General features: G+C 45.2%; 3 protein-coding genes across 3 annotated transcripts; 1 reads left to right on the top strand and 2 right to left on the bottom strand.

The window, feature by feature from the left end:
- Nucleotides 1-8655: 8655 nt before the first annotated feature.
- On the bottom strand, nt 8656-13192 carry hapstr1b (HUWE1 associated protein modifying stress responses b). The gene is made up of 4 exons (XM_076034997.1): nt 12814-13192; nt 11321-11405; nt 10943-11214; nt 8656-10852 (listed from the first exon to the last, which is right to left on the bottom strand). The coding sequence occupies exons 1-4, from the start codon at nt 13007-13009 to the stop codon at nt 10614-10616; spliced, it is 792 nt and encodes a 263-aa protein (XP_075891112.1). The 5' UTR covers nt 13010-13192; the 3' UTR covers nt 8656-10613.
- A 675-nt stretch (nt 13193-13867) lies between these two features.
- abcg2b (ATP-binding cassette, sub-family G (WHITE), member 2b) lies at nt 13868-18500 on the top strand. The gene is made up of 15 exons (XM_076040549.1): nt 13868-14164; nt 14553-14612; nt 14696-14813; nt 14907-15062; nt 15590-15747; nt 15854-16005; nt 16084-16176; nt 16369-16517; nt 16700-16851; nt 17085-17174; nt 17421-17545; nt 17756-17910; nt 18029-18118; nt 18215-18279; nt 18353-18500. Exons 1-15 carry the CDS (start codon nt 14013-14015, stop codon nt 18498-18500), a joined length of 1863 nt encoding a protein of 620 aa, XP_075896664.1. The 5' UTR covers nt 13868-14012.
- A 2121-nt stretch (nt 18501-20621) lies between these two features.
- LOC142898256 (uncharacterized) lies at nt 20622-21934 on the bottom strand. The gene has a single exon (XM_076041111.1). The coding sequence runs from the start codon at nt 21704-21706 to the stop codon at nt 20774-20776; it is 933 nt and encodes a 310-aa protein (XP_075897226.1). The 5' UTR covers nt 21707-21934; the 3' UTR covers nt 20622-20773.
- Nucleotides 21935-21954: the final 20 nt, after the last annotated feature.

The following is a 21954-nucleotide window of genomic DNA, read 5'->3' as shown; positions in this document are numbered from 1 at the left end:
ACTCTCAAACGTGCAATCGCAGGAACAAGAGACACAATTCTAATTGCACAGTTCAAACTTTTTAATTCCCCATAAATCATCGGTGAGCACCCTTTCCCCCTTATCTCTCAAGCAGCCGACCACGTATTTAATTATTCAAAATGGCTTCTTTTTTTTTTTTACCTCCTCCCACTGCTTGCTGTGTTATTCATAAATACATTTAACAAGCCCCTCCCCCTCCCAGTTCACTCTCCGGGTCATTATGTCACGTTAAGTGCCAGACATGGCGTATACTCGCCATATTACGCACATGAATGGTATCCCATTAGGAGCGCTTCGCTATCGCCAGTGAAGAATATAATTGTAGTGGCTGGAGCAGCTCCCAGCAGACCTCTCCTCCAGAGCCGCTCTGAAAATTATGCCCTTTCCACTAATAAGCTTTTCGTACTGACCTCCTCTGAGGAAATGGACTTAGACCTTTTAAAAATCTTCCACTTCTTCCTCCCAAATGATACGTCTAGGTTGGTTTCTGGAAATAATCCCGCCTCTGTGATCTGGATCAAGATCAGTGTGTCCGCCAGCCTGCTGGGCAGCTCCAGGTCACTCCCCTCCTTTCATCTGCCTCCCCGAGACATGAAATGGACTTCTTGTACTTCTCTGATGCAATAATCCCAAACGTCTCCGCTGGAATCTTTCTGCTGAATTCTCTTCATCTCACCTGAGATTCCTTTGTTGTATTTTTTTTTTTCCTTTTCAACTGGACGTCCTCACTCAACATTCATGTCCAGCTACAGGTGCATATGTGGTGATTTGGGGGACTGCAAAACCAACTAGAAACACTGTTGGGCAAGAAACACCAAAGCATAAGCATGGACCTAGAGAGGGAGGACAAACCCGTATGGAGACATTTTATGTTTTTCTGCTGTTGTTGTTTCATTGATTATGTGGCTATAGGCTGTGATTGTGTAGGCACTGGGATGAATTATTTCCCTAAGCTCCCAAAGGGTTCAGTGGATTGGAAAAAATCACGAGACCCTACGTCCACCCGGCAGTGAGTGAAAAAAAAGAAAGAAGACGTGACGTTTAGTGTGTCAGAGGCCTTCCAGTGATCCAGCAGACGTAAGAGTACGATCGTTTTGACCTGATTGGAACTGATTGGTCTTTGAAAAACGTCCACTCATGGCTATTCTGTATTGAAACCAGGTCAAATCCTGATGTCCATTTTTCTTACAGCCTCCTTTTCTACATTAGTCTGTCAGGATATACTTTAACTCTATAACTTATACCACAATACAGAACCATTCTTCTTCCCTAAAGCTGTGCTCCAATTGGCTAGTCGTGTGCTGTGAAGTGGACTAGAAAACGTGTTCTGGCATCTTGAAGGAGATTCCACTCCATTGGAGAAAGAATTTCAGTACCACTGTGGAGCCCACAAAGCAATTCATTCTTTACTGTATGTATTCCAGTTGTGAAGTGACTTAACAGTATTCTCGGAGTGATTATAATTGAACTGTCGAAGCTGAAACAGTTGATTATGTTTGGAAAATTAGCTGTGTCTGTCTATCTATCTATCTATCTATCTATCTATCTATCTATCTGTCTATCTATCTAAAGATGCTAACGTTGAGCTAGCTCCCTCGATTCTGAGTAGTGTTGAAATGGATAATACGTCAGCCGTAGTAGTTGCAGTAGTTATCTTGCAGTGCATGTTTGTGTTGGTGACCTTGAATATTGGGAGGAAGTGTCCTCAGCTGAGGCATGGAGTTGGAGGGTACTGTGGATCAGAGCGCAATCACATTCACACACCTGGACGCTGGCTAATTCCACCACCTGAGCCTCGTTCAATCGCCACATGGCCTATATGAGTTGGTCCAAACCACCCACCCACCTTTGTCTGAAGGTCCTCCGCCGAACCCTTACCTTCTCTTGCACAACAGCCACGTGTTCAGAGAACGTGTGGACAGTGGTCCACTGGTTTTCCTCAAACAGAATATATGTGGACTTGATCAAGTCAGTAAATGTGTTGTCTTGCAGAATGTCCTCCCTATCGATGCAAATTCTGGTGAATTTAGCTCAACAGTGAGACTTGTAAAATGTTGTTGTGGTCGAGTGAGTGATGTGTGGAAACAACTTGAAAAACAGATATTTGAAATGTGCAACAGAGGGGTTTTTTTTCCCCCGACCAATCACAGGAACTTGCACTGTGGTCGCTATGAGCAACTAAACACTTTGGGCCCCCTGGATACACTGACATGTCAAAATAAAATGGATTTGTTTGACCACCGTTTGAAAAGCCCCAAAGATGTGGAATTCACAATGATATAAATCGACATTCTGTGGAGGTCCTGGGGCCTGGCCAGTGACAACAGCCACACAACGCCTACAGTCAGCCATCCCTCTCCTCCCACATTTCCTGTCATCCAAAGGCACTCGCTCAGTCTTTCTGTTGTCTCAAAAACTCCCCCTGGACCTTGAAAGGATCGAAAAATGCAATGGAAATTGGTGAACGTAGGAATCTTTTTTTATTTGAAAATCTCACTTCACAGCCAAAAATCCAATAGACTTTGCATACATACATCTGCAACGAGACAAATAAATTAAGCCTGGTTTGGTTGCTGAAATGCCAGATTTTCCTCACACAAAAAATGGAATGGAAGTGAAAAACCAATGTGTTATGGATGAGCAAAATAAGGTCGTTGGCCAAATACAAACCAGTAGATTAGTGAGGCTGGATAAACTGCTGGTGGCTGTTATATGATGACATAGGATCATCAGCACTGACAGATTTGGGATCGGCGAGTGCGGTGGACCATGAGCCCCCGAGGGGCTGCGGTCTCGTTCGCTGCTGTGCACGGCAGCGCTGGAACTGTGCAAGACGACAACACTGCAATGTCATGAACAAACGTGATGTGTTTCTACCATGATAACGCAACGCTTTCAACGACGGGTTGCCTTTTGGTGGCTTTCTCGCTCTGCAAACATAGTTACGAAGAAATACCACAAGGTGGCAGCAGCTACAATTAAAGCTGGTATCCAAACAGGAGGAACATGAATGATATCTCCAAAGCTTTAATGTGCAAACAGAGCAGGTCAGCAAACTCGTCATTCTTTGCCAATCAGACTAATGAAGACAAAAAAAGGAACAAAACAAAATTCTTTTTCTTCTACAAGCCTCCATCAAACAAAAAGGCCTGGCTTTTTTTTTTCTTTTTTTTTTTACTAGATGTGAAAAAAAGACCACCGTCACAGTGTGTCAGTGCATGCTGCAGTGATTTGTGGGGCTTCTGTGTACTTGTTGATAAATCCATTACCCCCCCTCCCACACACACACACACACACACACACACACACACACACACACATACACACACACACACCAGCTCCTCTGGTTTCTTTTATTGACCTGTCTGCTCGTTCCAGCATTTAAGGATTCCATCAGAGAGAACACAATAGGCTGTTTAAACGCCACATATGTGTGTGTGTGTGTGTGTGTGTGTGTGTGTGTGTGTATTATATGTATATATATATATATATATATATATATATATATATATACGTACATATACGTACATATACATATGTATATGTATGTATATACATACACATAGTTACATATATGTATGTGTATATATATATATATATATATATATATATATATATATATATGTATATATATATATATATATATACATATGTATATGTATGTATATGTGTGTATATATATGTGTATAAATATATATATACGAACATATATGTATATGTACATATGTATATGTATGTATATATATGTATATGCATATACATATATATATATGTGTGTGTGTGTGTATATATATATATATATGTATGTATATATATATATATATGTATATATATATATATATATATATGTATATATATATATATATATATATATATATATATATATGTATATATATATATATATGTATATATATATATATATATATATATGTATATATATATATATATATATATACATGTGTGTGTGTGTGTGTGTGTGTGTGCCCTGACAGCGTGCTAGTTTTCACAGTGGTGCATTTGTTCTGGGCTATGGTTGGTGACTCATGTGAGCGCCAGGATGTAAGCAAGCGACACACCGGAGCACAGCTCAGGTCAGGAACCGTTGAAGGCTAATGGCCCACAAGGTCACGCCGGGTAAAGCCTGCTGAAAAATTTAAAAATGCACCAAAACGAAATATCACTTCAAGCATAGAAAGCTGTGGCGAGAAGACGGCTGGGTTGAGGTGGGTGGGGGTGGTTGGAGCGTTGCAGGAGAGAGGGCAAGTGGTGGGACTGCTGTGAGTTTGTGTGAGAGGGTAAGGGTGTAGGTGTGTGTGAGTGAGTGAACACATAGAGGAGCTGATCCTATCAGACTCTTGTCAGCTCCTGTTGGGCTTTTTCCTACCTCCAGCTATACCAGCGTGCAAGGAGACTCGCACTTCTACACCTTTACCATCGCCCTCGTCGTCTTTATGGTTCTGTCGCACGCGTGCACCGCCACACCACTCTTGTTGTCTCGTTTCTCCATTGCCACGTTTCTCACATCGCCGCTCCGTCCATGTCTCTCCCTGTTCACGGAGGATTTAGGCCTGCACACCTCACCTACATTCTCTCATCCCGCTCTCTCTCCTCTCATCCTTCACCTGCTCGTCGTTGAACCTCCTCGCTGCTCTGCTCCTCTTCATCCTCTCCTCCTGCCCCCTCCTTTAACCTGCTTCCAGAGCCCAAAATCACACACGCACGCACACGCACACGCGCACGCACACACACGCACACACACATTCATGCCCAAACCCACCGCAGCCAGCAGCACAACATCTAATCCTCATGCCCGGGGAGGGAGGAGGGAGGAGGGGTGTGTGGGGGGACTGCTCCTTCTCTCATTCTGCTCCATCATTCATTTTCTTCTATTAGTCTCTTTTTCAATCATTCCTTTTTATGCGTGCCCAGCATCTTCTGGGATTGCCACAATGTTTTTGGATCTTTTTTCTTTCTGTCTGTCTGTCTTTCTTTCTTGCCTGGCCCCTCTGGCGGCTGTCTCAAAGAACATATGCAGAAACTGATGTTTTAAGAACACAAAATAACAACCAGTTTCACCGATTGGCACACATCCGGGTTAGAAATGAGGAGAGAGGGAAAATAAATACTGGTGTTGTGTTCGATTTACCCCCCCAAAAAAACACACAAAACAAACTGCGTGGCTCACTGCTGGGAGCCGCCGGTCTTGGCTGACAGCAAACCGCTGCAGTCCTCCAGCTCTGGACTCTGCTGCCACCCTGTGGTCATTCACCGGACCTGCAGTCACATCTTCGATAATGACCGTCTGATTTCTGGAGGAGTTGCATCACGACCCCCCACCCCCAGCCCCCCTCCACCACCACCACCAATACCCACCCCACCACCTCCTCACCCTCACCCACGCACGCACGCACACCACCATTAACCATCATCTCTCCCCTCCACCACCTCTCCATCCATCCAACCTCCTCCACCACCACCACCACAGCCCCTCCTCTCCTCTCCTCTCCTCTCCTCTCCTCTTCTCTCCGGGTTGGATAAATATTGCTGGAAGATATATAACGTGTTGCTATGGTGATCAGCTTGTGGGTTTCCTTTTTTTCATGGCATTTGTGGAAGACAGGGACACGCTGGTGCACAAGGGAACTCTGAAGATCTGACGCATGTGTGTTTATGTGCGTGCGCCCGGTCCAACATGTTTATGTCGGTGACGGAGGGAGGATAAAAGAGGAGGAGGTGAGGGATGCATGGATGGATGCATGGATGGATGCATGGATGGATAGAGGGGGTTGCTGCTCTCCTTTTGTGGAGGCAACACAAGCGGAGCTCCAAAAATAGGAGACATTGTCCGGGGTGGACCCGGTGTTTTCATGCGCGCCACGCACAGCCCACATGTGTGCACTAAACTAGCCCCCCCCAGACACACACACACACACACACACACACACACACACACACACTCCCCTCCCTGGGGAGTGTTTAACCTCTCCTCCTCCTCCTCCTCCTTCATGTCTCCCCCACCACCACCTCTCCACCCCTCCTGCACTCTCTTCCTCCCTCTCTCTCTCTCCCTCTCTTCCTCTCTCTCTCTCCTTCTCTTCATCTCGGGGGACACATTCTCAGCCTGCCTGATTGGCTTCTGTTTATGTGCATCTGCTAATGTGTGTGTGTGTGTGTGTGTGTGTGTGTGTGTGTGTGTGTGTGTGTGTGTGTGTGTGTGTGTGTGCCCGCGTACTGCGAGACTGTATTGAGCACGCTGTCCTCTATCAATTAGCGCAACCTGGTGCAGCAATTACCATTAGTCACTGTGTTTACGCCGCGCACGTCAGCGCGCGCGCGCGCGCGCCCGTCCCCGTGCTCGCGAGGGATGACTGGCGCATCATTGATCGCCAGCTGTCTGCCATTGAAGACTCCCTAATGGTCAAGCCCACACAGGCAAACAATTGCGATGATGGCGTGTGTGTGTCTCTGTGTGTGTGTGTGTGTGTGTGTGTGTGTGTGTAAAGAGAGAGAGAGAGGAAAGGAGATAAGATAGCAGCAGAGCCCAGATGGCCCTTCTTCAGGGGGGGTTTCTAGAATATTCACTTGTTGCTTCTCCCCATGTGCCTGCCTATCTGTCTGTCTGTCTGTCTCTTTCTCTCTCTCACACACACACACACACACACACGGACACTCAGGGCCTCTTTTGAAGTGTGAAACAGCTTGCGGGCAACTCCTGCTCCTCTTCCACACAGCCATCAGATATGAGCCTTTGCAGGCCTTCATATGCACGATAGAAACACAAAAAACAAACATGCAGCATTAGCAGAGGAAAGGATGGCATGGTGGTGATGGTGGTGATGGTGGTGATGGTGGTGGTGATGGTAGTGATGGTAGTGATGGTGGTGGTGATGGACAGTCGGTGTTCTCCTCCATCCTATTCCAGGGTGATGTCACTGACTGGCCTCGCCAGGAGATCAAACAGTGGCCATCCCTCCAGAAACCCCTGCTGGCCTGGAGGCGTTCTTCCTGGAGCACAGTGCCAAGCAGCTGCGACGCCACCTCCCCCCCACAGGGTCTTTACATGAGCCTTGCGTCTTTGGCAGCGCTCTACTAAAGGCCGACAACGGCATGCGATTGCGCCGAAGTCACGCTGGCTGCCGGATCAGAGGGAAACACAAAGGACGTCTGAACAATGAGTGGGAATTACTGGTTTTTGTTTTTTCTGCTTATTTTTTTAATGAGCGTACTAAAGTTAATTGGGGATGAGGAGGGTTGGAACAGAGGCATATGGGCTGTTGCTTTACCTCCAGCCAAAAGGAGAGCACTCTTAGTTTGTATCCACAGAGGACCAGAGAGGGGTGTGTTTTCTTTTCTCTCCTATGACTTCTGAATAATATACTCCAGGCTGCATTAACAGCGATGCTACTTCCTCGTTTGCATTAATGGCTGAGTAAAAGTTCTATTATTGCATTAAGTGTGTGTGTGCAGTAACTTTACTTTTTATCTTGTGTTGCAGCAGTTCTCAGGCTGTTTCAGCAGAGACACCAGACATACCTATGGGCCAGTTGAGAAGCCTCAGGGATCCCTAGCAGTGAGTTTGTGCATGGTTGTTGTGTACCCCATTTTCGCCCCACTACAAACAAGAGAAAATAACCTCGATTCAGTCTGTAGTTTATGTGCACAGAAATAAACATTATGAATTCAAAGTCAAAAGTACATATAAACTACCTACATGTAACTATTAACAAAAAGGATGAGAAGGTACAACCTTAATTGCAGAGGTCAAAAGCAGCTTTATCTCATCACAGTCATTTTTATTAAGCAGTAAAAGGTGACACCGCCTGTGACAGAACTCCTCCACACAAGTGCTGCTGCTGCATGCTAATGAATTGGCTCCACTCAGGTGAGTCCCAAACACTGCAAATGGAACTTTTCTTGCTCTCGACTTGTTTTTATTATTCCACAGATAACATTTTTATACAGTATATATCTGTATGAAAGCTGTTCTCCTTAGAGAATTGTTGCACACTCGAGCATGGACAGAATTGGCGAGGTTGTAAGAAAACCAGCTGATTGAACTCATCTCTGCCCTAAAGTAAAAAAGACGTCACTCTGTCTTCCTGGGGCTGACACACTATATTGACATCCCGGAAGAAAGACAGATCACAGGTTTGGCTAGAAAAGTTAGCGTTAATGAGGCAGAAAAGTGGCTTCGAGTGGTCTGTGGCGCCCTCTTGTGTCGACAGTGGTGAAAAATGTCTCGCATTCATCCAATTTTCAGGTCTTTATTTTCCATCCCACACACCAAAGGAGCTGCTAAACATGTGCAGTTGCATGGACTTCCACAGGCTTTAAAGGGGATTAAAAAAAAAACAGATGGCAGATGGTGAAAGTAAGACTTTGAAACAGTGGATCAAGTTGAAGAAGGAAGCAACATTTCTAAGCATTCCCTTGAGCATTGTTAGAAAATATTGCCAACATCTGCATTGTAAAGACTTAAAAAAAAAACAAAATAATGTAGAATCCCTGGTCTACTATCATCTTATACCAAAATCTAAAGTAATATGCATGGATAAGTAGACACTTTACAAAACACGATGAAGAGTCAGTCAAGACAAGAATACAAAAGGAAAAAACAACTAATGGACAACTTGGTTAAACGCTTGTATTTACTTTATTGTCCGACTTGTACATGGACATCCCATTGAATCTGCACTTTTTCTTGTTGTTTTTTTTTTTTACAATATGTACCACATATAACAGCACCTACATGTTATTTACACATATAACACAAGATTGTATCACAAAACCAGTATGTGAAAGTAGCAAAACAAGCCTTGCGCCCAGCAGTCCATGAAATGGTCGAATGGGGGGTGGGGGTGTGGGGATTAAATCCCTTAGTATTGTTAGTCTTCCGCTAGTTTACAGACAACTTGCCCACTTTGAGGTTTAAAGGTTCAAATAAACAGTGGTGTTTCCAGTTGATATTGTTGAAACTATTTTCCTCTGTAACGACAGAGTGATGACGGTAGCCTCAACAGGGAAACGTGTCTGCGTCAACTGCCCCTATTTTGAACTGGAATCTGAACTCCTGTCCTCGTTTACAGCCGGCTAAGCATCGGGGTCTCCACCCTACCGACCGCCAAAACATAAAACTAGGACACTTGTCATTTGTGCCATTACTAGGAGGTCTACAGCAGCAGCGTGGTACTTTTGAAACGGTGAACTTATCAGAAGCATGAACACAGATTTGGACAAAAGCCTGGCTACAAAGCAAAAGCGCAGGAGCTCAGGAAGCCACGCGGGCAGCCTGACGTTATTCCCTATTCAGGTCATCGTCACTCTACTATCTTTCCAAGGCATATAGGCATTCATCTACATAGCTTCTACCTCTCAAGAGAAAATGATGGCGTTGGGCAAAATTGGTTAAAGGTGAAACTCTCATTGTTACTGCTCTCAATGCAAAAAGTGCTAGAACCAATAATCAAACCCATCACGTCCTTTTTCAGGAAGCGTGCGTTTTGATTGTTCGTGAAAGTGTACGAAAACTGAAAAATGACAACGCAGGAAGAGGGAAGGGAAAAAAACTGTGTGGCAGAACAGAAGAAACACACCACCTCATCGCACTACTCGCGCTGACAGTGACAACATTCATCAGTGTCTTGACGCCACTGACTGACCTGCTTCAGGCTGCAAAGAGCAAATAAAAGGGAAAAAAAACACCCAGAGGACGAGCTGATGTTCAGGTGGTGGATTTGCCAGAGCCCCGCATCCATGCACACACACGCACACACACACACACACTCTTCGTTGCACAACATCCAGAGACACTGTAGCAGCTTTCTCAAAGGCAAAGATGAATAGAAAAAAAGGTGGCAGTTCTGCTGTCAGATTTGGGAAACACACACACACACACACACACACACACACACACACACACACACACACACACACACACACACACACACACACACACACACACACACACACACACACACACACACACACGAGCACACACACGCACACACGCACGCACAGAGCAGCAGCAGATACACACGCTGATGAGCGCTTTGAGTTGAGCCACACAGCACGAAGGTGGTTCAGCCTTCCGAAAAGTCTGGGCTTCAGTCCAAGTCTGGTTTGGCCGGGACGCCACAGCAGAGGAGGAAGAGAACGACAGCAAACAGCCAATCACAGTCCAGGGTGGCTCGATGACAAGGAGGCCAGAGCCGGGACGAGCAAACCAAGTGTCCACAACGCAACATTCTGCATCTATGGATTTTCAAGTGTGAGCTGTGCTCGCTTAGTTTTCAGATCTACTAGGAAGCTAAGACGAGAACAGGAAAGAAAGCTTTCTAAAAAAGAGGACCCGGTGTGGCTAAAGAGAGGACGTACGAGAGGACAGCGGAGAGAAAAGAGAAAAATAAAGGGGGAGAATGTATTAGGTTTGTGATAGCCGAGTTCCTTTATTTCTAGCATTGCAACTAAGATCAAAAGGAGGAAGCATTCAAGGGTTTTGGCCAAGGCATTAGTCCCCGTCAGCTGTCCAGTCAGCCACCAACAGGGGGACGGGGGGGACGAGGAGGAGGAGGGGTTAGTGCCGTGGGAACAGTTCATAACATCCTGTTACGTTTATGGGTGGGTGAGTCTGTGATGACGTCACTGCAGGGGGCGGGGCCTCGTTTACGATTGGCCGTGGAATCCAAATGGCGGGCCATCTCCTCGGCGATGAAGGTGTTGAGGTCCACGTCGTGCAGACCGTTCCTGCGGCGACTGAGGGGCTGCGCGGGGTGGGTCGGAGAGCTGGGGGCGCCCGAGCGTACGGAAATGCTCGCCATGGCACCGCTCAGGCCTGGAAGGACGGCGAGAGAAGAGGAGAGGACGCATGAAGTCACGGCGAAGAGTTCCCGACCCGCGGCCTCCAGCCGTGTCGTCCACTCACCGTGCAGGGCTATGGCTTCTCTGAAAGGCTGCAGGTCCGTCTCCACGGAGCTGTCTGCCTCTGGGGGAGGCGGCCTGCTCGCCGACACCACAGCGACCCTGGGCGGGGCGCGGGGCGTCCGCGGGGGCGGGACCTTGCCGCACAGGAAACTGATGAGGTCCTCCCGCCTAATTGTTCTCCGCCGCTTCTTCACCCACGCGATCACGTCCTTGTTCCTGCGCTGGGAGCCGAGGTGGATGCCGAGGTCGTAGCTCCGCTGGCGAGCCTCGATGCTCTCTGGCCACACAAAAGGGACTTTTAAGTACTTTTACTATGTATTCAAGTTGCCACACGACACATGCCAAATGCCACACGACAGCTCCTTCGTCTTCGTCGTACTTGCCTTTGTACAGGTTAGTGACGGCCGTGGCGGCATTCTGGAAGGGAACCCAGAGGGAGAGGCCTTGCTGCTGACATTCTCGATCTGCAAATTATTAATTAAAAAAAATAAATAAATAAAAGTTGTTATGTTTTGTGCACAGCCTTTAAAACAACTATTGCGGCGCTCTCCCACTCAAACACCCTGAAGCACATAAATGCGCTGCTGGTCTTAATCAATCTGACGCGTGTACTTTTTTTAAAATGTTGATGAAAGAAATTATTCACATCTTGCTCAACATAAAACAGGCGTGAGGAAACGTGGCTTTTGGCAGCTGCTGAGATTTAAACTCCCTCACTCGCCAAGTGGAGGTAGTTTAGTTAAACTGCCTTCTTGGATCTGAACAGCAGTCTGGCCATATGGTTTCTTTTACCAAGTGTTTATTGGGGTTAAAACACAGCTTGTGACGCTGCAGCTGGGACACAGTTTGAGACAGAGTTTAAGAATATACTAGGGAGATGGTAGTAATTCTACTTGCCAAGTGTTACAAAATATAGCTGTTTTAATTGCAAGGGAAGGTCCGTCAGGCTAACAACAAGTTAAATAGCCACTGTTGTTGATTTATATCACCAGATGATCAATTATCTGCCTTCCATGCGTGTCAAAGGTAGAATCGAGCGGACGCCAAACTCGGATAAACATCAATATCGACGTGCTGGTGGGGAAACGGGATACTTAGGAACACTGTAAGCCATCTTTAAACTTAACTACCACGCAGGGGCCATTCCGCCATTTTATCTTACATTATTGAAGCAGCGTAGTAGTTTAGAATAAGTACAGGGGATCACAGCTGGAACATGTGGCGGACAAGGCCGTCAGACAAGTGCTAAAATTAAAGGCTTTCGCCGCTTCTGTCCGTCAACAAACGAGTTGTTGTCAGTCGGCAAACTCCTCCCTGTGCATCGCCATTTTGACAAGCTGTGGGACTGTTAAAGGGGAGACAAAAACGTTTTATTCCGGGCCCCATTGTGTCCAAGTGAGAGGAACAAAAAACGGTCGCGAACCATGACAGTGTGTGTGTTTATAGAAGCCAGTTTGCTTGCTATCAATTCGTGTGGCCCTACAGGGGCCACGATATCCTCGGGTGTCGTGTGCTGCTAGACTACCAGCTTGTCCCAAATTCTCGCACGGTCACCTGGGCTGTGTTCGAGCCTCGTCGACGGTAGGCTCCAGCTAGCATTTAAAAAACGGTGGTCAACAAATTGGGGTTATTCACGAAAGCAGTTATTGACTAAGTTTGCACGCCACAATGCAGCCACGGTTACAGAGTGGAGGTTCGCCCAGCCATAACTCTGAAGAGTCGGGCTGTTAGCCTAGCCACTTGCCCTTTGTGTCTCCCTCCCACAGCGCGTCGCTGTGCCATAACGTTCTGTTAGCTGGATTAGCTAACGCTAGCGTTAGCTCCAAGGTTAGCATTTTTTTTTCTCGAAAGACTACCGTCTTTGGTACAAACCTTTGTATAGCTGTGCTACCGCAGTGGCGGAATTCTGAAAGAGGTGCCACAGTTTTTGTTGGCTCTGCTCCGTCTCCTCGTCGTTGGGATCACCCTGCTCGGCCTCTGCTAAGCACTGCCGTTCCCACTTGGAGAACCAGTGTTCGGGACCGTGCTCTTGGATCTCCGCTTCTCCTTCCTCCTTCTTCTCCTCCATTGCTAAAATGTTACGGTCAGACCGCGCGTGAAATACGGTTGTGATCGGTTTCTGGATCGGTTCGACCGTGTTTCTTCTTTGATATGAAATCGGGGGGGGGGAAACAGGCTAGACTGTCACAAACTATATAGTCGCATTCTGGCTTCCCCACACACGCCCTGTGTAAAGCACCCGAAACCGGAGACAGCGATGCCAACACCTAAGAATTTCTGGAACTGGCCACGCCCACATTGTTAAGATAAAAAGCAATTGGCTGTAGCTACTTTGCTAGGCGGTTCTATGTGTCGAGAGCGAGTTCTGATTGGACGTTGTCAAAAAGAACGCTGAAAAAGTCAGAGAAAAACAATTTAGATCCCACCCCACAGCCTCTTTAGGACGACATAGAGCATTCTGTCCAACAGGGGGCAGCCTAGAGACATGGAACAGAGTACCGCAAAACGGTTGTTTTCGAAGCCCTCCTCTGCCTTCACAACACCGCAACAGTACTTTATGTTACCTTTATTGTGCAATCCTTATCGACTGTCTGTCTAAACTGTCTTGACATTTCAATGGCGACTTTGACAATAAAATGTGTACAACTGCAGACCAAGCAAATATACTCATTTGCAGTTTTACAAGTTGACTTCATAGTTTTTTCATATGTGATTAGACTATACTATCAATTTTAGTTTTTCTTCAGATGTCAACCATTTTTAGGTTCATTGTCATGACGTTCACCTGGCCTGCTTCAAAGTTGCAAGTTAAATCATCCTCCTATGAGACTTGATGATTCATGACACCCCAGTAGACAAAATTAGGATAATCTTCACATAGACTGCCGGCCCTTATCAAGAATTATGGATACAATTACACGGGTTAGCTTTACACTATCTACGTAAGAGGCAAGTACAAAGTTCACAGAGGCAACTCACCTGTGGCTCAGTCTCGTTCTCTCGTCACACTGCAAGGGTGTCTTCAACCCTTAACATCCACCCTGGTCTCTGCCTCCTGATTGACTCTGAAGATGTCCAAAAAGGAGGTGTACATTAACAATGTTGAGGAATATTTCCAGGACCGAGGGCCTATCCTCACATTCCAGAATTTGCATTACTGCGTACAGGATAGAAGGTTCTGCTTCAAGAGAGGTCCCGCCAAATACATCCTCAAAGATGTGAGGTAGGACGTGATACTCAACTGTCAGTTTTTACAAGAACGCAAGCTATCCACTGCTCTTTGGTAAAGAAAAAACAATGTAAATTTTGTGGGGGAAATGAAAAACAAAAAAACAAACTAAGCAGCAATTTTTTAATCCAATATTACTAATATGGAGGTTGATCATCCTGATTTATTTTTGGAATTGATGAATCATTCTGAAAGCTCATCAGTAAACATGTGTAAATGTAACTGTCTGGCATTTTAATGTAAATCTTTAAACGTGAGAATGTTACGGTTATTATATATCAATAATGTTGATCTTTAAAAGTATTGTCATTCGTGTGAAGATAGATTTTGGACACATTTGTTAGCGTGTTCTCTAGATTTGGTTCCTTCTTTTTGCTTTTAGTGGCATCATGAAGCCCGGGATGAATGCGATCATGGGCGCCACTGGAAGTGGCAAAACATCGTAAGAAACACCCCAAAGTACCTTCACATTCAAATATATGAATACACAGTATGTATATTAGTTTTTCTCTCTCTTTCTGTCAGACTCCTGGATGTTATTGCATGCAGAAAAGACCCTGCCGGCCTGACGGATGGAAGGGTTTTGATGGATGGCAAAGCTGTCACATCAGACCTCAGGCTCTCCTCTGCCTATGTGGTTCAGGTTAATAGTTCAAACTGCATTTATTTTTTCAAATGTACTTCACCAATGGTTCCTCCTCAGCTGTTCTTAACTAGATTACTCATGTGCTTCCAGGATGACGTCCTGATGGGAACTCTGTCTGTGAGAGAGAACCTCCTGTTCAGTGCCAACCTGCGGCTGGACCCAAAAGAGCACTCATCGGAAGAAAAAAACAACAGAGTCACTTCAATCATACAAGACCTGGGACTGGAAGACTGCGCAGACACTAAGGTGCTGCATTACGCAATTGAGTAGCTGCATTTAGTGCACTCACAGACGACAGAAGTAGAGGCAGATACCGGTATTTCAATTTTGGGCAAAAGAAAGTGCAAGAAAAATGGAATAATTTGAAAGATTATGATCACATTGAAACACATTGCTTTTTAATTTAATTTCATTCATTTATACAGGAAAACAATACAGGTAACATAAAACTGTAGCATTTACTCAAGTTCCCGTTCTGCGTCACATAAAACAAGAGATAACGCCATCACTTTACAAACATTGTTAGCAGAAATATATAACCCGAAAGCAATCAAAAGCAGAAACACGAGTCTAGGAGGAGGGCCCTTGGCTCAAACACAAATGGACTTTCACTTTTTAATTTCAAGTGTCTGAAATACGTTCAAAAACTGCAACACATTTTGTTACGTCAGTAAGAAGTGGTTAACCTGAAAATGTGTGTGTGCTTAACGTAATGTAGTTTTTATCCAAATTCTTGTGTTTGAATGTGTGTGTGTCCATGTGTGTGTTTGCAGATAGGGACAGAGTTTCTGCGTGGTGTGTCTGGTGGTGAAAGGAAGCGCTGCAGCATCGGAATGGAGCTCATCACTTCTCCCTCTCTGCTGTTTCTGGATGAGCCGACCACCGGACTGGATTCGAACACTGCAAATTGCATCATCGCCCTGCTGCACAGGTGCAACACAACACTCAATTTAATTCATTACTTTGATCAATCAAAAAAGTAAATAAATTCCACAACCTATCTGACAACGCCAACAAATGTCCTCATGCATTTCCAGGCTGTCCAGAAGGGGAAAGACTGTGATCTTCTCCATCCACCAGCCTCGCTACTCCATCTTCAGACTGTTTGACCATCTGACCCTTTTGCACAAAGGAGAGATGTTGTATGCTGGTCCAGCTAAAGATTCAATGGAGTACTTCTCAAATCTAGGTATGTGGATTTATTAGAAAAACTGCCACACATAGACACATATTTCATTTTTATTCTAATGCATGTGTTTATATACAGGCTACCAAATGGACTCCTTCAGCAACCCTGCTGATTTCCTAATGGACATCACTAATGGAGAAGCAGTGTCAGCATTAGTAACACCCTCTGCAGGTACAAAGAATCGCATGGGTTCAGGAGGTTCATCAGAGTATAAGAACATAAAGATGGTCCAAATGTTTACTTTTCTGCACCTGTCAATCACACATGCAAGTTCACGTCCATGTTGCCATCATGGTCTATGTCTGACGAATTGTAATGCAATGCAGGTTTACCATTTCATACTGTGCCATGTTTCCACAACAGAATGTAAAAACCCTTTGGCACTCAAATACCAACAGTCCCAAATGCATCGGAACGTGCTTGAAGAGCTGGAACACAAAGGCCAGTTGGAGATGGAAGGGGTCAAAGGTCAGGGCATGGTACCCAACTATGTTACCTCATTCTTCTATCAGGTAACTTAAAAAAAAAAACAACATTCAAACTGATTCACTGGTGCCTATAGTGTGTTTTTAGAAATAATGCATTAAAGCAAAAGAGAATTGACTTTATGATGGCTTATTATATCACATGTCATGTGACTTGTAATCTATTTTGTGCGCATGTGTGTGTGTGTGTGTGTGTGTGTGTGTGTCAGTTACGCATTGTGAGTGGCAGGACAATGTGGAACTGTCTGAGGAACCCACAGACTTCGATCGGCCAACTGGGTCTCAGCATCTTTTTCTCCATTCTGATGGGAACCATCTATTACCAGATCCCCTTGACAATGCCAGAGGCTCTGCAGAACAGGTACAAAAGCACAGAAAACACCTGCGACTCAGCGTGACTGCCCTATTTGTTGGCACTTGCAATCGCTCTGCCTGTCACTCTTCCTGCCTCTGTGTATAATATCAGGTAGCCGTGGAAACAGGATGCCAACGGGGAGCAAACACCTGAAAAAAAAAAAACAGTTTACAAATTAAAAGTGTATCAAAATGACATCAAGCTTCCCCCCTCTCTCTCTGTCTCTGTCTCCACAACAGGGGTGGGGCGTTCTTTTTCCTCATTATCAACATGGTCTTTTCCAACCTGTCAGCTGTTGAACTTTTTATCAACGACAGGAAGATCTTCATGTGAGTGAAAGATAAGACTCAGCAGTGTGCGTGTTCAAGGACAGATGCACAGATAAAAGCTTTGCGTGTGTAATCACTAACATACTAAGTCAACAGGTTCATGTGTCATTCGCAATATGTGTTCAATACATTTGTAATGAACATACTACAAATTACACAAACAACAAATACATTCCTACAATAATTTTGATGTACTGACTTGCTCTTGATTTGCTTTCTGACTCTCAATCCACACGTTTCGCATAGCCATGAGAACTCGAGCGGCTACTACAGGACCTCTGTCTACTTCCTGGCCAAGCTTTTTGCGGATCTACTCCCCAACCGCATGATCCCCATCTTCATATTCACAGCCATTGCCTACTATATGATGGGTAACACATGCACGAACACAGACACTGGAAAAAATACAAAAACTCAAACAAAAACAATAAATGCCATCCTCACCCTCTCTATCTCTCTATCAATCTATCTATTTCTCTATCTATCTATCTCACTATCTATCTATCTCTCTATCTCTCTATCTCTCTATCTCTCTATCTATCTCGCTATCTATCTCTCTATCTCTCTATCTATTTATTCAGGACTAAAGCCTGCCTTTGTGGCCTTCCTGTGTTTTGCCCTGAACATGAGTCTGGTCAGCCTGGCTGCGGTCAGCCTGGCTTTCCTCGTATCAGCGAGCGTCTCTTCGTTTGCCATGGCTAACATCCTCATCGCTCTTCCTTTTGTCATCATGATGGTAGGACTCAAGAATACAACCACAAACAAGATAAAATGGAATGGAAGCATTTATCTTGGGACAAATTTAAAACATACATAACATGAGTTTTTTTTTTTCCTGCGTTTCACCATTTCAGGTCTTTGGTGGTTTCCTTGTCAACCTAAATTCAATGCTACAGTGGCTCTCCTGGCTCCAGTGGATCAGCATCTTCAAATATGGAATGAATGTAAGACGGGAGGGACGGCGGCTGAACGCAAGTGTGAGTTTGTGAAACAGACTGTCCACGTTAATTCAACTTGTTTGTCTCGCTGTCTCTTCCCAGGCTGCATTTGTCATTGAAATGACTGATCAGGTGTTTTACACCATCATCAACACCACCACAGTCCCGTGAGTACTGAGTCCTGTCTCTCACACAAGTACACACATACGCACAGATTCACTGAGACTGTCTGTGTTGCAGGTACCCCGGGGAGGCGATTCTGCAGCAGCAGCAGGTCGACTACTCACGGTGGGGTTTCTGGCAGAATGAGGTGGCATTGTTGGGAATCATACTGGCCTGCATGTTCCTGGCATATGTCCAGCTGCGTCGCATAAACCGCTGGACATAACATCTAACTGTTTATTTATTCAGTAATTCATGCACTTTTGTGCTGTTGATCAAACATATGTCACATTAACGTTTACATGAGTGCATTTGCTAAACCACCATAAATGCAAATGAAAGTAAAGACATTTAAATGTATGGAGTTATAACGTTTTTGTAATGATGTAAATTTAAGAAAATGACAAATGTTATAATGCAATGTTTAATGTAAAGTAATTTCATTTCATTTAATGTTTTCCTTTATAAATGCAATGGCCTTTAGACCTGCTGAATATTTCTAACATCTGCATCATCTTGGTATCATAGTAACAAATGTTATCTTTACGTTATCATTACGTTTTGTCTACTCACACGGTTGATGCTTATTACTGTGAGATAACGTGAATATTTTTTGATCTTTCAAAATGCTTAAAATGAACATTTCTGGAATTCTGCACCTGCCAAACACTCAATTAAGCAATATGAGGAGAATTATTTTCTGAAATGTAGCGCTAAGATTCAGCACCTTGATAAATATTATTTAATTCTTCTTTTACTGTGTATTAGTAATTATTTACTATTTCTCTACCTGTTTGTCGCTATTTTTTTATCTGTGTGCTTTCATTTCTTCTATCTGTGTGCTGCTTCACTTTATTGCTGCAGGGAAATTTTAATTTCCCTGAGGGAGTCATCCCAAGGGGATCAATAAAGTTTGTCTAAGTCTAAGTGTAAGTCGAATAAAATCCTGCCTCTCTTTTCAAGTCAACGCCACTGAAAGTCTTCACTCTCCTGTTGCACTTACCTGATGTGATTCTGTGACTTTTGACTCTTTACGTGTCTGTTCTAAAAGATGAGGACTTTGACGAAAACTGCAACAAAAAGCTAAATAAAGTGTATAACAATGGACACCGCTTCAACTAGCCAGCGCGCAAGCTAATGTGCTCCCCACATGTTTTTTTGTTGTTGTTTTTCTTTTTTTGACTCTTCATGTCGTTGCTGACATTCACACCTTGAACTCACACTCGCTCATAAATAAACACACGTGTTGAAACGTTTGGCTGCCGGGAAGATAAGCCGCCACTAAGTACACTTGTGTCCGTACACGAGGGAATGTGCAGCCAAGCCAGCGGCTAAGTCCTTACAAAGCTACTTATAGTAAGCAAGAGGGAAATAATAGTCAACACATCCACTTACTCTTTTTGTCATTGCCTGACAGATAAGTAATTAGTGTTTGGGTAGAAAATGGTGTGTGTGTGTGTGTGTGTGTGTGTGTGTGTGTGTGTGTGTGTGTGTGTGTGTGTGCGCGTGTGTGTGTGATTTCAACATGATTCCTTCCTGCTCTCAGGTGAAAATGTTGCCCTCTGTCTGTTTCTACTGTAAGTGCAGCTCTTGTGAGTAATAATTCCCAACACATCACAAATGAGGTCCGTGTCCCCTTATACCGCATAGTCATTCATAAGTTCAACAATGTTTAATAAACACATGATTTTACTCATGGCACAAAAATTGAGAATGCCACTGCACTGAGAGACAGAACAAACAAAAACAATCTGAAAAAGTCACACACAGGCCAACCATTGTACGGAGCACGTAGCTCAAATGTTCAACACTTGACCCAGTCATTTGTGATGATCAAGTAATGAACATGTTCAAAAATGTTAGTAATGTGTCCTCCGTACTTTTCTCATCATGGAACTTCTCAAATAAAAAAACTAACATGAGAACTTTGGGATCTTTAACGCAGCATTAAACTCTACAAACAGTGCTGTCACGCAGCGTTGTAGTCAAGACCGCAGCAACTGAGACCAAGACATAATCAAGATTATCTTTTTTAAATGCAAGTTTGCTTTTAAATGGAACAGCAGCATTTATTTGCAGCAAGATATCTTTTAATAGATTTCTTTAACATTTTTCTGCTTTGCCAGCTTTTTTAAACTATTTAAAAAAACAACAACTTTGAAATACTAAACCAAAAAATAAATGAACTAGGAATAAGGGGGGGTGTCAGTCTGGGTGTCACAAGCAGAGTGTAACAAGGCAGCAGCTTGATTCTTTTGTGTTGTTATCTGTCACTGCAGTGCTGGCTGAATCCACTGATCAAAAATCCTGAGTTCGCCCGGTCCAAGACCGAGACAAGACCAAGTGGTCTTAAGACCGGTTTTCAGACCAAAATCAATCTCAAGGATTACAACACTACCAGCACGAGTCCTCACACAGTAGGGCAGCTGATGCTCGATTGTCCATCTGCTAGCAGAGGCCTTATACTCCACAGCCCGTCTTCCCTCTCGGGAAAACTCCTCACACTGCCTGGAGACCGTTTCCCACCATCACCGGCATGTTCTCCAGCCCACGGAGCCACTCGGTGCACTTGAGCACCACACGCTCATCCACGCCGTAGTCCTGTTCCTCCTCGTACTCCACGTCGTCGTACTTGTACCTCTCGTTCAGCAGCGAGATCTTCACAATGGAGCTTATGTCCCCTAGTTCGCCTTCACGGCTGTTTCTGGCAGGAGCTCTTCCCCCCGCGGCGCCATGTCTCTGGACGGCCGTTTGGTGCCTTTTGGAGACGTTGTCCCTCCTCCGCCTCGAGTCCGAGGCACCTGCTGGGACGCCCCCGCTGGCCGCATTCCTGGAGGCCTCTCGCTGGCGCCTCTCGCTGTTCCTCCTCTGCAGCAGCACCACAGCTTCAGGTGTGAGAGTCAGCGTGAAGTGGGCTTCCTCCAGGTGCCTGGCCCTGCTCTTCGAATTTGGCTCGTTCCTCAGAGAGCGGCCCACGTGCTTAGACAGCGACTCACCCGAGCTGGACGCGGTGAAGCTGGACGCGGTGAAGCTCTCCGTGGCGGTGCTCGAAGGTGGCGCTCGGCCTCGCCTCTTTGCGTTGACCTCTGACCCCGCAGACACCTCTTTGGCGGTAGGCAGGCGACTCCTCACTTGGCTTTTCTTCCCCAGCTGCTTGAGGTTGGAGGCCAGTCGCTCCTTCACCGAGCTGCCCTTCTCCTCCTTTTGGACCTTGGGTTTACTCGCAGCTGAAGGGCTCCCGACGGGTCTCTCTTTGCCGGCCAGTCCCGACATGGAGCGTGCTATTGCCACGGGCGGGATGAACGGCATTTTGGCGACGCACAGGATCAAGTAGGAGAGCAACTCACTTTTGCTTTTGAAGTGGCGAAAGGTTGAGGGCACAAAGGAGGAGACGTATTCAGCAAAGGGAGACTCTGAAGCATCCTCGGCCATGCAGGTGTCAGGATCGCGTTTGTCCACCAATGATCAGTCGTGCTGACTGCCCCCCAATGGTGGCTTATACCTGAGCTGATGGAGGGCGGGGCGAGAGGATGACCTCAGAGAGAGAGAGAGTGAATACAGGGTTTTTAGCTGCTTGTTACTCTGGGGCTCAATGATCTAAAATAAACCCACACTTCTAATCCTCTGGTGTCATCAGCCAGGGCATGCTTACCACTCACAGTGCCACTCCACATGTATGC

This window comes from Nelusetta ayraudi, unplaced genomic scaffold (genome assembly GCF_046127955.1).
Source record: "Nelusetta ayraudi isolate G7.1 ecotype Tasmania unplaced genomic scaffold, CSIRO-AGI_Nayr_v1 ptg000004l, whole genome shotgun sequence".
In the NCBI taxonomy this organism is placed as follows: domain Eukaryota; kingdom Metazoa; phylum Chordata; class Actinopteri; order Tetraodontiformes; family Monacanthidae; genus Nelusetta; species Nelusetta ayraudi.
Note: the sequence above shows the minus strand (reverse complement) of the source record. Positions and strands in the feature narration are given on the sequence as shown.

Bases quoted from the DNA above. Each gene is read 5' to 3' on its own strand.
- hapstr1b (XM_076034997.1), bottom strand. From the start codon at position 13,009: ATGGAGGAGAAGAAGGAGGAAGGAGAAGCGGAGATCCAAGAGCACGGT. The intron at 11,406-12,813 runs GTTTGTACCAAA...AATAATTTGCAG, and splicing joins GGTAGCACAGCTATACAAAG to ATCGAGAATGTCAGCAGCAA. The intron at 10,853-10,942 runs GTGAGTGGACGA...CCGTCCTTCCAG, and splicing joins AGAAGCCATAGCCCTGCACG to GCCTGAGCGGTGCCATGGCG.
- LOC142898256 (XM_076041111.1), bottom strand. From the start codon at position 21,706: ATGGCCGAGGATGCTTCAGAGTCTCCCTTTGCTGAATACGTCTCCTCC.
- abcg2b (XM_076040549.1), top strand. From the start codon at position 14,013: ATGTCCAAAAAGGAGGTGTACATTAACAATGTTGAGGAATATTTCCAG. The intron at 14,165-14,552 runs GTAGGACGTGAT...TTTTGCTTTTAG, and splicing joins TACATCCTCAAAGATGTGAG to TGGCATCATGAAGCCCGGGA. The intron at 17,175-17,420 runs GTGAGTGAAAGA...CGTTTCGCATAG, and splicing joins AACGACAGGAAGATCTTCAT to CCATGAGAACTCGAGCGGCT.